We start from the raw sequence: 15629 nt of genomic DNA, 5'->3' as shown, positions 1-15629 counted from the left end.
CAAAACAATCATAGCAACACTTGATGTAAACGACCAACAAGCTAGTACATGAAGCTTATTTGATTTTGTCAAGATATTCTAAATTCTTTTATTTCAACTGCGTAGAATCTTTCTTGCAATAGATATATGAATTGTGGACGAATCTGCGGCTCATACTCACCACCCAGCGAACCCACAGGCTGGTCTGACTGGCTGTTCGAAGGGTCACATTTGCAGGGAACATGTCTGGGGTGGCCTGAAGTGTCTGTATCCTTCTGGAAGGTAAACTAGGAGGACTAGTACCCACAATATTGACTTGTCGCATGCGGAATCTGCATGGAAGAATATAACATATTATACACGTATATATGAGTATGAAAAACAATATACGGCATGCTAAAAATTTAACTTGGCTTAAATTTTAAAGATCAATCCATTGTTAAATCCAATTCCTAGTACCATTTTCAGTAGAGAACAGCATGCAACATCTACTTACATGTAAAAGGTAAAAGGAGTCAGTCCAGGGACTACCATAGCTCTTGCATTAGGTTCATTTACAAGCTGATGAATAAGAACCCAATCTTCAGATTCTCCTTGAGTACCAATCTAAAACAGACAAAATATCAGAAGATAATCAGACACTGAAATGTTGGAGTAAATTTAATAAATTGGATCATACACTGCTTCTTGAGTATTAGTATTTTATGTAATCAAAATATTGATAAAGTTATAAACACATTGAGTAAAAGAAGTGACAACATTGCCTCACCTGAGCTTCCACCTGCCACCTGGAGATGGAGGTCTTCCCATCATAGCCTGGTCGGAACTGAAGAGTGACAGAACGGGGTCCGATGTTACTGATAGCAATATTAGCTGGAGCTCCAGGCAGCTCTATAAAAGAGACAATGTGAAAGATCTTAATGAGCACAGACTATCTCTTGTTGTTACAGGCAAAAGTGATAATACTGTATATAACGTAAATGACATGTTATTAGAGAAGTAGCGTGCAGTTCATCTTTACTGAGATTAGAGGTTTTCTGACTGGCAGCAACTGAAATTTGTTTCAGTACCGAAAGGGATATGCGTTCCACATGTTGTCATTTATTAATACAGAGGAACCATTTCTAAAATACTATTTTAAACATTGACTTAAACTGGTTTTAAAAAAATGCATATCCCTTATGTAAAAGGAAATCTAAAAAAAGTGATGTTTTCAAATTTTCCGAAATGATATCACTTAATGACAATAAGAGATGAAATTACTAATTCTGGGATTAAGGGGGATAATCCCAGGGTCACGACTGGCGGGCTGGCCCGACAGCCATGACCCTGTCCCGTTCTTGGCTGGCTCAACAAACAATCTTCAAGCGGGATTCAATGTCCTGCCTGCCAAACGTGGAAAAAGGGGCGTGGCCGTAAGATACGGCCGTGGATCGTCGAGCTGCGGTTGGGACTGCTTCTAAAATCGGGTCCATTCTGCCGAGATCCCTGTTCAATGCTGTTGGGAAAGACAGCATTGAATAGGGCCCTGTTATTTCCCCCGTCAGGAATAGTGGCAGGAGATTGAATACCCCCTTAGCCTTACTATTTATAATAATTTTACAAACTGGAGTCATCAGTTAGATGTATTATCATTTCTTGCCCAGTGTGACCACCAGTGCCCTAACACATAAATGAAACCCAAGTCATTTGTAACAGAAGACATTTAGATTATCCAGTACTGTCCTTGCTCTTTACAGTAGGTACAAAAAGGTAAAACAGATTGAAAAGCAAATAGCTTCTCCGTTGCTTAAATAAGAGTCACCATACTGACCTGGTGGGACACCTGAGGAGATGGTGGAGGAAGCCACTGCTCCCTGGCCCTTGGAAGTCATCCCAGCCACCTGGATGGTATAGGTTGTGAGTGAAGTGAGGCCAGTAACTCGGTACTCCAAGGTTAGGTTAGGTAAATAGTGTGTCACTCTGGTGTTGGTTTGGTTAAACTCTTCCCAGGAGATCTTGTACCCTAAGGAACACAACAAGATATTGTCAGGAAGACCAGGCATTCTGGGAGTAAATGCCAGTATGAGGGAGAAAAGAAGAGAACGTGGATGTTTAACCAGTCAACATGTTTTCTCACATACAGGGGGAAATTTACTAAAGGAAATTTGTAAATAAATAGGTGTATTTGTATCCAGAAATACACTTATTTTTGACATTTACAATCTGGAAAATAAGGCTATTCATATTCGTATTGATGTGCTACCAATACGAATAGCCGTATTTTCGGGATAGTAAATGTCAAAAATAAGTGTATTTCTGGATACATATACACCTATTTTTTTACAAATTTCCTTTAGTAAATTTCCCCCACAGTATCCACATTTATACTATCCAGAATATTTCCAGTCCTCTTTTATTAAACAGTCTTCACTTGCTGTATGAATAATGTGAAGATTATTCCTTTACAAAACTTTGAAATCTAAAGGCATTGCTGTTTTTACACTGAATTTGACTAGGTAAAACTGTATATATACATCAGCCTACAGAAAAACTAGCTAAAGATGCTGAACATGTGAGTTCTGTAGACATTAAGCACCTGATTCTGAGTCCCACGCAATTGGCAATTTGTTGCTACTGCTTGTGTCCCAGTGTGTGCACAGAGGTGCTACTGCAATTCACATACAGCTTCAGAAATGGTACTCAGATGGAAATTCTACACCAACCTTAGGACTGGTGCAAGCTTCAATAGTGTGACCGATGGTGGCGTATCCAGCAGGCAGGCCAGAAAGAGGAGAAGGAAGTAGGAGCTGTGTAGTGAATTGGCCGCAAATTAAGGGGTCCTACTAAAATCTCACTCAGTTATCCAAAGTAAGCTATTGGTGTTTCAAGGTGACATCTATTTGAGCATTGGCACCAGCAAAATCTTGCCTAGGGGACTAAATTGGCAGTACAGAAGGAGTAGTCAAAGCTGGGGGTGACGGCAGAAACTGTGCTGTCTGGGTCCATAATACTAGTGATAATCAAAACTTTTTAAAGGAATTATCTACGCTAATCTCTAGTTCAATGGTAGCCAACTCCAGTCCTCTAGAGCAGTGGTTCCCAACCTGGGGTACTAGTACCCCTGGGGGTACTCTTCAGACCAGTTGGGGGTACTTGAAAATAATATTGGTAATGGCGGACGATGAAAAGGTCTTTTGATGGCTGAAGAAGACCTATTGCCATTTAGACAAACCATGTTGTGTCATATGCCTGACCAGCAATCCACTGGGAGCTTCCCATGCTGCCCTCAGACATCAGCAGTCATCTGCCCAGCACTGACAAAGGTGGAGGAAGCAGCGGCATTAATCCTACCGGTGTTAGTGGGAATCCTGGAGATAATACACAACCAGTGTCTAGACACAGAAGGGCATGATTCCTTGCTGTATACTATTCCTCCGCACCTCCTTAATATAAGGACATGCATAAGGATCCGCATACCACTAAGTACTGTCCATATTTCAAAATGAGAGGGGGTACTTATCAATGAAAAGCCTAATCAAGTGGTACGGGAGAGAAAAAAGGTTGGGAACTACTGCTCTAGAGCTACCAACAGTTCACGTTTTCTAGATCACCTAGCTGGGGCACAGGTGCACTCATTACTGACTGACACATTATAAATGATCCACAGGTGGAGCTAATTACCTCACTTATGATTCTGTGAAGAGACCTGGAAAATGTTAACTGTTGGTAGCTCTTGAGGACTGGAGTTGGCTACCTCTGCTCTAGTTTATGATTATTAGACAGTGTGTAACTAGAAATAAAGTATATAAAATATTTTTGAAAAGACCCATTCACTTTTAACTTCCCCACAAGACTGCTATAGCCAGGAAACACTGCATACAGAACAATGCTCTACATTCCTGACACCCTCACACTGGTCTGCTCGTGAATGCTACAAATATGACATCACTGGGATGTAGCTGCCTGCTATATGCATGAAAACACAAATGTATAAGCACTGAGTTACCTAGGTTAATATGTATAGGTGCACAGTGCCCGTACGCTGTTAGCCTCAAGGCCAAATAATTCACTGGGGATCTTTGTCTACAGGCACCGTAGCATCTACATATGCAACACCGGCTATTGTACATTCTGGATGAGCTGGATTTTAAATGCATTCCTAGTCGCACAAGTATAAGAATCAAGTTCAACTCCTGGTCTATAACATAAGGTGCTCCAAGCAAAGTGAATTAAGAAAGTAGCAGGAATTGCTTATTTATTAAGTAACTGATATTCTGCTGAGTTGTGGGATTCTGATCCAGAACTTTACTGTGTGGACCTGACATTCATTCTGACCAATACCTATAAAACCTTCAATTGTCTATCTCATTGTCTAGATTAAATGTCCTTTTCATTACTGGGGAAGGTGATTAATAAAACATTCCTTTCTGGAAGACAAGTTGAGGCTGACATTATGAAAGCTGTTGTTCCACAGCAGCCAGAGGGGCAGAGAGTTGCTGAAGGTGCATATCCAGTGCAGGGGGCACATAGTTTTAAAGTCTTACCTTTTAAGATGCCATTTTTCTCAGTGGGCTCCTGCCATGTCACTCGGAGGGAGGTGTCCAGTATCTCATCGAAGCCAAGGCTACCCACAGGACCAGGTACTGCAATCATACAGAAAAGGAGCGGGGTGTCAGGCTGGTCAATGGGCCAGATGTACTAAGCTTGAAAAGTGATAAACTGGAGAGTGATAAACCACCAGCCAATCAGCTGCTGTCATGTCACAGGCTGTGTTTGAAAAATGGCAGGTAGGAGCTGATTGGTCGGTGGTTTATCACTCTCCTCTTCACGACCTTCTGGATTATCTCCCCCAATTACTGCATAGTCCTTTCTTCCCTATTGTTTCTTCTTTTATTAGTTATTTAGATTGTGAGCTGTCCAGCTATCCCATTTTTAAAATGTATTTTCCTATGCACTTAAAGCTATACTGTTGCCTAGCGAAACTAATTGCAAACATACCCCACTGCCTATGTGATCGGTCTCTCAGCACTCCCCCCTCTGCTGTAGCTATGGTAGAGGCACTATAGTAGTTGTAGTTCAGCTTGACCCGAACCATCGTATAATGATGATGTATCTTTTGTGCTAGATCCAATAGAAGATTTTGTGGTACTATATGGATACTTGGATGAGAGTCAGCACTATGTCATCCCTGGGAATAATCATTTGTGTTATGCATCAGTAAAAATTAATGAGCCAAGGATCAATTACCCTATGCTCCTGTAGGTAAATCCTTAAAGGGATTTTCACGCTTCAGATAGTAATGTATTTATGTCATCGGGCAGAGTTGTTTATTTTCATGGCGCTGGAGAGCGGAATAGCTCCGACATGCTCTCTGCATTAGAAACCTTTATATCCAGCAAACAGCGCTCATCGTAATTTATGGCCACAGGAAAAAAAATTAAAACTGCCTCATATCCATATTTGGCTGAGAAGCATAGTGTGAATATAGCATTATGTATTGGTTAAAGATTGCAGGAGCCAATAAATAAAAGTCACTTTATATGTAAAATCTATTTCCTGGCATTGAGGAATAGATCTGGAGCTATGACTCTGGTGAGGACCTATGCTGTCTATGGCCCTTATTCTGATTGATTCGGACCGTTACGTGTGCGGTCGGGCGGCCGATGTTTTGTGTTTGCGCATGTGCAGAGGCATTTCTGCGCATGTGCGAACAACTTGCACGTCCGAACACGTGGTAAGTTCCATGCAGAAAATGATCGGTCGGAACTGTCCGAGCAGAGGGTGGAGAGGGGCGTTTGGGCTCATTACCATATGCGTACGCCCCGCGTTTCAAGGGCGTTCTTATGAAAACGCTGGGCGTACGTATGGTAATGCGGCCGTGACGCACGTGTGGGGGGCAGACAACTGACGTAGCCGGATGTCAGCTGCCTGCCCATATCCCTGCTTTCATACGGAAACATGTCGGAGTGGTCTGGAGCACTCGGTGCTGCATGACCGCTCGGTCCATCATTCGATGGTCGAGCTTCCCACAGATGGAGGAGGTGTTCACATGGAACATCCACTCGCGGTCCGTTCGCTCTGCGTCTTACAGCGTTCGGACGGTGTGAGCGATCCGTACAGTAGGCGGGGCTAAGAACACTCGGTTCCTGTCCGAAATACGCATCCAACCGAATCAACTAGAATAAGGGCCTTTGTGCAGATATGGGGCAGGATATTGCAGAAATCTAGTAAGTCAGCAGAGATATACCATCCTCATGAGTCCAGACAAGCTGAGGAGGACTGCGCGGCCCATCTCCTGGGGTGGTAAAGCAAAGAATGGAGGTCAAGTAACTATGAAACTTCTTTAAGTTGGAAATAAAGCCCACATGTGTGCTGTCTTGGAAGTTGGGTCGGACTGTGACCACGGTAACATCTTCTTCTTGAGCTGGGTCCCAAACAATTAGCTGCAGAAGACAGGTATTTTAGGTCAATTAGTGTTGTTGTTCAAAAAAATCTATACAATTGCAAAAATAACTATAAAACATTCCATAACAATATACATTACAGTGTTGCAAGTAGTAATTCTCATTGCCTATAATCAGGCTTGCCTACCTTTTAAGTTTCCTCTCTCTTTGTACTTTGGGGGCAGGACTGTCAGTCACTAGGCTCCACCCCCAAAATCCAGTGATTTGTGTGTCTGAGGGAGGGGGTGATACTTAATTACTCCATTTCTTTTGAGCCCCACCCTGACATAAAATCTCCACATCCTGCCAGCTTCACTAGGAAGCGGGTGTAGTACAGTAGGAGCAAGTTTCATCTTTGCTCCTTTGGCCATGGCTAGCCATGGCTATTCTATTGTTCTCAGCTGAGAACAATAGAATAGACATGGCTAGCCATGACCAAAGGAGCAAAGATGAAACTTGCTCCTACTGTATGTAGGAGATCTGGTCTTTCTTCCACGGGTGTGGGGCTGGACAAAAAATCATTAGTCTCCCACTAGGCAAGTATGCCTATGATCATCCATCCCAGCATACTGTTATAGCTTTAGTGTCATTTTCAGAAACCCATTAAATGACTGTGTGTCCACATACAGCCCCATTCTCCTATTGCACCAAATAGCCATGATCTGTGCTACTTAGCTGTGCCAAAGCACTAATCCTAAGTACTCATAGATCACTGTAAGCGAACGAAGATGAAACATTGTGACAAAAGGAGCACAATGGAGGAATCGAGCCACATGGTGTAAAATAATAGTTGTATGAGGATGAAGTATTTAACTGTAATTGATGTTAATTGATGTTATTTTTGGATATTATCATGGAAGTATCATTTAAATCAAGCGGATACTGAACTTTTTTCTTCACACCATCTGTTGGACAGTGACAGACACCTCCACATCTGCAAACATGCTTTTTTGAAATATCATCCAGATGCCATCGCAAAGCCCCCAGAAAAACATCTCGCTATCTCCGTCGTGTTTCTAAACATGGTGCTTTGATTCAGTGTTGTCCTGGTTTTTGTTGAACATAAATCCAAATGCACTTAACTCATTTTGCTTTTGCATGGATGTACTTCAATAGATTTGTCTCTTTTGTTACATTCTACCAGAAGCCTCCCTACTTCATAGTCTTCTCTCTCATTATCCTTTATATTTCAGCTTCCAAACTTATCCAATGCATTTAACCCTATCGCACATTCTCACATGCAATCATTGTTGGAAATTCAAAAGTACCATCCTGCCTTAGCAATTTCCAAATCATATTACTTTAAAAAGAAAACCCAGACTTTGTCACCATGTTTTTTTCTCTGTTGAATATGTTGCAGTTTTTTGTATCCTACAACAGCCATAATCTTGTAAATCACATCTAAGGCGGAAGGGATAAATTGTGCTTTTTTGCATCAAAAATAAGAAAACAGAATATGTGCAGTTACACAAGCCAAATAAAAAAAAAAGAAAAGCTGAATAAAAGTTACATTCCACCATATACAGTAGTCATATGATTAGCTATCCAGCTCCAAATCATTATCTCCTTTTCAAAATCTCTCTAAATACATTGGTTTCCTTACAAAACAAACCTGATATAATTATCAGACCTATCAGTAGGAAATGAATTGATCAGCCGGATAATTGTATAGTGTGCGTTTAGGTGCTTTAACCAATAAATGGCTTCAAACACTCTTGCAAAAGGATTGGGTGGTCATATCATATATTATGAGTTGCACACCTGATCTGACCAAATCCATTCAAGAGATTAAAGTGAAGTACAGTATTCACTGAGCAATAAATTGCTCATTATGTGTGGGTATGCACTATTCAGGGGTCCTCAAACTATTTTGCTCTGGGACCCCATCAGACAATAAAAATAATGACAGGACCCCAGCAAGTTACTGCAGAAGCTGATCACTTCACATGTGTAGTCAGCAGACAGCACATACATGGCAGCATTGTGGAGGCACAAAATGATGGGAGGAGTCTAAAATACCATAACATCACATCACATGTAGTAGTCAGCAGACAGCACATACTGTACATGGCAGCATTGCGAAGGCTCAAAATGATGGGAGGAGTCTGATATACCATAACATCACATCACATGTGTAGTCAGCAGAGAGCACATACATGGCAGCATTGTGGAGGCACATAGTGATGGGAGGAGTCTAACATAACAGACAACTCAACAGATTTTTCATGACCCCATGCTGAGAAGGTCATGACCCATTTTGGGGTCAGGACCCACAGTTTGAGAACCGCTGCTCTATTTGCATATTATCTATATTACGGTCCATATCTATATTACGGTCCCTGGGTAGACAATGCCAAGGTCAACAGCCACTAGGTCGACCACTAATGGTCGACATACCATAGGTTAGCATTGCAGAATGTCGACTCAAGCTTAAGGTCGACATGGACATGGTCAACATTTAAAAGATTGACATCAGATATTCACTCTTTTGTGTAGACCAGGCATGTCCAACGTTGGCCCTCCAGATGTTGTGAAACTACACATCCCAGCATGCTTTGCAATAGTTTTAGCATTCTCTAATAGCAAAACTGTGGCAAAGCATGCTGGGATGTGTAGTTTCACAACATCTGGGGGGCCAACATTGGGCATGCCTGGTGTAGACCAACTTGGTTCATACTTTACTATCCAGCTGGGCATAGAGTGAGAATATAACAGTGTGCCCAGTGCAGAGAGGCACCGTGCCCTGAAGCGTGGCAGGCGCAGCACACTTGTACTTTGTCCATGTTGATATATGTCGACACAAGCAATAAAAATGTGAAAAGCCTGTGGCAACTTTTTTAGTGTCGCCCATGCCCATGTCAACATTAAGCTTGTGTCGACCACCTGGAGATGTTGACCTAATCACTGTCGACCATTAGTGGTCGAGCTAGACATTGTTTATGTGTACCTAGCTTTAATCTCATAAATAAATTGTTGCCTAATTAAAATGTAATTGCAGATGAGAACAGCTGTAACTGAAGTAACCTGTGACCTGTATTAGGATGTCTGCCTTAAACTACTGTACCTATACCTCAGACACACCCTGCCCTGACCGACAGGTAGAGGATATAATCCGGCCTTCCTTAGCAACATCTGCTAAGTGTGCAGCATGATATTTCCATCCCATCGCTAGACATGCAGCAAAGGAAGGGAAGTTATTCACAATCTAGCTGTGAAATGACACTTCTGCATCTCTGGGCTTTGAACAGGCGATTTTAGGCAGATGTCCAATTTCAAGCATCAGGAAATATTACAGCAAGTTGTAATAACCGGCATAAACAATCGTTTTAATTAGGCCTCATCATTGTTCAGTGTAGTTACCTTTGAAGTGACCTTTGTTAGCCTAGTTCAGTCTTTTCATATGCAACAACTGAACATCTCCTTCCGCACATTACCACAAATCAGTGAACTAATAAACAAGGCTCAGGTACACTAAAGTACTCAGACTTAATCAGAGCAGCTAGTCCAATGGAGATTCTTTTGTATCATCATCCTCACTTCTCTGCCTGCATTCTGTGCAGGATGAAAAGGCTCCGCTGGCCACGTAAAAGCACAATACTGCATTCTTTCCTTCCCTTTACAAATGCAAACCAAACCACCAGCTGCTGTTACTTCTTTTTCTCATCCAATAACCCATCTGGTATTTTACAGCAATGGTTCAGAGGCCTCTCCTCACACAACCCCAAACTTCCATGTTTTAACTGTTTTAGCACCAGAAAACAGTTTTACTGCTGCAGGTGAATGCAAGTCTGTATTGTGTTACCTGTATATGTGGGCATATGCTTATACAAAAATGATATGTATGCTGCAGAGGTTCTACCTAATTGCATATTTACTGTATTACATCTTTACTGGCAATGACAAATCTAAGGTAGAATAAGCAAAGTATAGAGAAAATGTAGTTGAAAGGGTGGGATAATCTTTTAGCTTTTACAAAACAAAAGAATATGTTTCTATGGATACAGGATTCTTCCAATTAATTGTCCCTCAATTCCATTCAAGCATAATGTCATTTCTAACACATACTGCATAATAATATACCCATCACTTACACATTGTTTAAGCAGAGATTTATACAAGAGAATGCAGCCTATAAAATCACTGCAATCATTGAGCTCACTACTGCAGCCATTTTTGTGGACTGAACCAATGCTGTTGCAATAAATCCTCTGAGCGTATTGATAACTGCTTTCTCATCACCTATGTCTGCCTTCCATATTGTTGCTAATTCATCTTTATGATGCTGCATTCCTTACTTGCGCTATAAATACAATCGCTTAGAGCAGTGTTTCTGGACTATATAAATAAAATCTGGTAAATGTCCCCCTTCTAGACTGTGCTTTATCTGATATGTGTGTTTTGCAAGCTCTGTTGCTCTCACTGACTCGCACTAACAGATTAGCCGCATTAGGTGGATTGTTGAATCTTATTATTACATTACAAGGACAAGTGAGTTACTTTGGCAAAGGGCCCACACTTCACACAAAGTCCACTAGATGTCAGTGTTGCGACATGGAAGGCGGATCCAGGCAGTAGGGCAATGAGCTAATAAATGACATATATATGCAGTACATAAATAGTGTAATTACGGAAATACTCTTGGGTCCTGTATACTCCGGGGTCCTGTATACAATGTAGAATTTATTGCAGCAAGCACAGTTAATATCTGCATTATATATAAGACGTAAGCGTACTAAGGAGAATGTGCTACACTGTTGCTGTGAATTCTAAAGAGCACATGGAATTTCCTTTGAATTATGGTACTGGAAACACAAATATAACAAGAACTCCCACACAGGAATGATACATTGCTGTAACATACAGTAACAATAAAAGAAATACAGAGAGGTACAGTATTAACACACATTCATATAATTTATACAAGGGTACAACTGTATAAATAATAAAGAACCCAAAGTTAATATATGAGCCATAATAAAGAGCACCTATGGCATGCATACCACAGAGACAGCGATTCTGTGAGCTCAACCAATATTACTTCATTTATTACATTACAATATAATAAATAAATGAATGTGCACACAGCAGTCTATGCTTTCAGTGTTCACATTTTCAAACAATGATGCGGCCTTTTATAATGCCCCCATGCGGAATCTGTGGTAATAAGCCTAACAGGTCAACACACCAAATAGACATAAAGTGGTCACAGTAGTCACCCACTTGCTATACAGTTGATGGCGCACTGCAGCACTGTGATGTCACTAGTTCTGGTGGCTGGCCACATTCTCATGAGCTCACTATCACCTCTCTGCATATGGTAAGTATACTTACATGTATTTTCTGTCACAGCAATTTCGTTTTTTTAGACGTGTTTTTCAAAATGAAGCATCAGTATGGACGAGATGCACTAAGCCTTGAAAAGGCATACAATTGAAAGTGATAAACCACCTGCCCGTCATATCCTAACTGTCATTTTTTTAAATAAACCCTGTAGCATGGCAGTTAGGTGCTGACTGACTTGTGGTTTATCACTGTCCGTGTATCACTTTTCAAGCTTAGTACAACTGGCCCCCTATCTTTGTGCCTTTTTATAGCAGTTAACACCAGGGTAGCTGGCTAATGCTAGCCCAGTATACCACATACCTCCCAACTTTCATAGCCCATAAAGCGGAACTTGCAACGCCCGAGGCGAAAAATAAGCGAGGCCGCAGTCGGAGGGGGCAGTGTCATGGGTAGAAGTGTCAGGGCCGAGTGCCGCAACCCCCATTTGCATCATTTCGGGGGTGTTCCCAGACTGTCCAACTGTAATCGGGACATTTTGGGAGGTATGGTAACCATATGATTACATTTGTCAGTGAAAACGACAAAACTGCTCTTCCATGTAAAAAAAAAAAAAAGATATAAAATCATTGTCCTAGGATGGTGATGGAATCGGAGGACAGCTGTCCTTTATACATCTGCAGAAAGTAACTCTTACAATGGCTGCTGCTGACAATGCCCATTTCTGGCTATGATGAATGTTGAAAAGATAGAATCTTAAAATTCTGCAAAAAAGATTAAGTCACTGCCTCCAATTGATATACTGTATTGTCCCCATTTGGGTTTTCAACAAGCTAGAATTACAGTTTAGGCCACAACCCTGGACCAAACAGTCATACACCACTAACCTACCGAGCAATTCCTGTGCTAACTGCACTGTCTGCAGATTCTCTATACCACTCAGCTTGTGGCTAAATGTAGCGTGTAAACCACACAACAGTCCTCCGCTCCATGGCTGATTGCTGCGCTCTAGGCTGCAAACTAAAGAATATATGAGGCTAGAATATATAAACTTTTATATACTAACAAGAATATACATCAACTACAGTAGATTTCAATAGACACAAGCCAAATAATTTGTTCAACTATCACCTATATATATGACAAAGTGCTGGTTGATGAAAAATGCATTCCACTAAAATAACAGGCAAACCTTCACATCTAAGCACATGTGCAGAGCTTGGCATTATACTACGATTACAAGGCTTTTAAGGAAGCTCATGTAACTTAGATAGAAATCCCTCAGAAAGTAAGTTTGCACAGCCTGCATGAACGAGAAATGCCCAAAAAAGCTCAGTCCATCCACCTAATTTCATCAGCAGATGTACATTTGGGCAAAGAAGTGGAAGATGAGGTTCAATGTGGACAAATGCAAGGTCATGCACCTTGGTAGACATAACCAGTGTGCTAGTTATAACCTAAGCGTGGATGAATTGGGTAATTCAGTACTCGAAAAGGATCTAGGAGTCCAAATAGACAACAAACTGGGGTGTAGTGCTCAATGTAATATAGCAACAAAAAAAGCCAACAAAATTCTCGCATGTATTAAAAGGGGCATGGAAAGTAGGGACTCAAAGGTAATTATGCCTCTGTACAAACCATTGGTTAGACCGCACCTCGAATACGCAGTGCAGTTCTGGGCCCCGCACTATAAAAAGGACATCATAGAATTAGAAAAAATCCAAAGAAGAGCAACAAAGCTTATTAGGGGAATGGAGAATTTAAGCTATGAGGAAATATTAAACAATTTGGGACTATTTACACTAGAGAAAAGACGTTTAAGGGGGGACATACTCAACATGTACAAATATATCAGGGGCCAATATAAGGAACTGTCAAACACCCTTTTTTCTACTAGAAAGGAATCTAGGATGCGAGGGCACGAGTTTAGATTAGAAGAAAAAAGATTTTATTCATCTAGAATAAATAAACGTACTACTACTACTACATCTAGAAGAAAAAAATTCTTTACAGTCAGAGCAGTCAAACTTTGGAACTCTCTTCCTGGAAAAGTGGTGTCGGCAGACACTATATAAATACGTTTAAAATAAGGTTGGATAAACATTTATTGGTTAAAAACATCCATGGGTACGAATAAGTAACATAATCTGTCTTTAAAATATCAGAACATACTATACAACAAGGGATAAGCTACTATAAACATAGGTTGAACTAGATCAGTGGTCTCCAACCTTTTTTGAGCGAGAGCTACTCGCGACAAAAAAAAACCTCCCGGAGAGTTCCTAAAATTTTACCAATTCCCCTGATACTATGTCGCACACCGTAATGCCCCTGCGCAATATGCTGCACACTGTAAAGCCCGACACATTATGCCACACATTGCAATGCCCCTCACACCTAATGCATACCTTCCAACTTTGGCAGTGGATATAGGAATATATATGCGTGAGTCGCAGTCCGAAATTTTTTGGGCACCGTTTTGTCGCTGTAAGGGCAAGGCCAGTGCTGTGTGAACTGCCCCCAGCTCCACTGCCAGCCTGATTAGACCATTGCACAGTGTCTAATCCCCGCAGGACAGTCTCCCAAAAAATGGGATGTCACACAAAAATTGTTTGTGTTGGGAGGAGGGCATTATGCCACACCGCAATGCCCGACACACTGGTGTTATTGCTCGTTGCCAAGGGGGGTTAATGTCCATTGCCAGGGGTTCTTGCTCATTGCCAAGGGGTCACTGCCTGCATCTTCCCCCACACACCTCTGTAGGGCTGGATTAAGGTCTGTGGGCACCAGGGACCCCACCCCTCTCAGACAGGGGCATCATTTCCCCTGCCCCCCTACCTGTGCAGCACAGGGAAGGGATGAAGGGATCCAGACAGTAGCGCTGGCGGGCAGGGGGTCCATTGCTGCGTATGTGAAGACAGCGTCTGGGTCCCTGCGGCGGATGAGAACTAGTAGTACCCATCCGCCGCAGGGACCCTGCCGCTGATCTCACATATGCCGCAGGGACCCCCTGCCCACTGCTGCACTTACGTATGTAAAGCAACGAGAACACCACCTATATTATCAGTAATAATGTATAAATTATATGGTCTTAATTTTAGTCATATGGGATGAAAGTTCCAACTTAAGTTCACTTCTCCAGTAGGCAGTGGCACCATACCCTAATACAGGTGTAAGATGTACACCACTGCTTGTTCCTGGCTGGCATCATAAAGGTTTATTGTGAAAGCTAATGTAAGGGTTGCACTGCGCTCACCCACGGGGGGGGGGGGGGGAGGGGAGAGAGCTGGCACCACTCGCACATTACATATTAACAGAACAATGGACGCTGCAGGGTTCTGTGCGATGCCAACACAGAATGAGATCTGTGATGAGACTTCACAGAGGACATCACTTACCACCAGTCAAACCCGCGCCCTGCTATCAATCAATGAGTATTTCTCCTCGGAGGGAGCTTCCAGGGCATTGCTTCTGCAGCTTCCAGAAATAACCCTGCAGAGATCCAGCAGCCCATGCCCTCCCTCCGCCGCCGCCAATTCTGCTCCACCATTCAGTCCGTCATTCCGGGATGCTCTGTCCTATGTCGGGTAGCGCTGGCGGGCAGGGGGTCCCTGCGGCGTATGTTAAGTCAGCAGCGGGGTCCCTGCAGCGGAGGGGAAGTTACTACTTCCCCTCCGCTGCAGGGACCCCGCCACTGACTTAACATACGCCGCAGGGACCCCCTGCCCGCCAGCGCTACCCGACATAGGACAGATCATGATGCGGTATGACGGACTGAATGATGGAGCAGCTTTGGCGGCAGCGGAGGGAGGGCATGGGCGGCTGGATCTCTGCAGGGCTATTTCTGGAAGCTGCAGGCGGGCAATAGTGGTCGAGCCACCCGTTTTGCTCAGGCGAGCTACTGGTAGCTCGCGAGCGACGGGTTGGCGACCACTGAACTAGATG

General features: G+C 42.5%; 1 protein-coding gene across 3 annotated transcripts in view; it reads right to left on the bottom strand.

The window, feature by feature from the left end:
* SDK2 (sidekick cell adhesion molecule 2) overlaps window positions 1-15629 on the bottom strand; it is a 561876-nt gene that overhangs the window by 65862 nt on the left and 480385 nt on the right. For all 3 annotated transcript variants that reach the window (XM_083148750.1, XM_083148751.1, XM_083148752.1), the window contains exons 19-24: window positions 6209-6404; window positions 4506-4604; window positions 1793-1984; window positions 749-870; window positions 476-585; window positions 161-311 (exon numbers count right to left, since the gene is read on the bottom strand). In XM_083148750.1, the coding sequence (XP_083004876.1) occupies window positions 161-311; window positions 476-585; window positions 749-870; window positions 1793-1984; window positions 4506-4604; window positions 6209-6404 (870 nt within the window). The remainder of the gene's footprint in view (window positions 1-160; window positions 312-475; window positions 586-748; window positions 871-1792; window positions 1985-4505; window positions 4605-6208; window positions 6405-15629) is intronic.

The sequence above is a fragment of the Crinia signifera genome, chromosome 6 (genome assembly GCF_055691185.1).
Source record: "Crinia signifera chromosome 6, ASM5569118v1, whole genome shotgun sequence".
NCBI lineage: Eukaryota > Metazoa > Chordata > Amphibia > Anura > Myobatrachidae > Crinia > Crinia signifera.
This window is presented reverse-complemented; position numbering and strand designations above follow the sequence as displayed.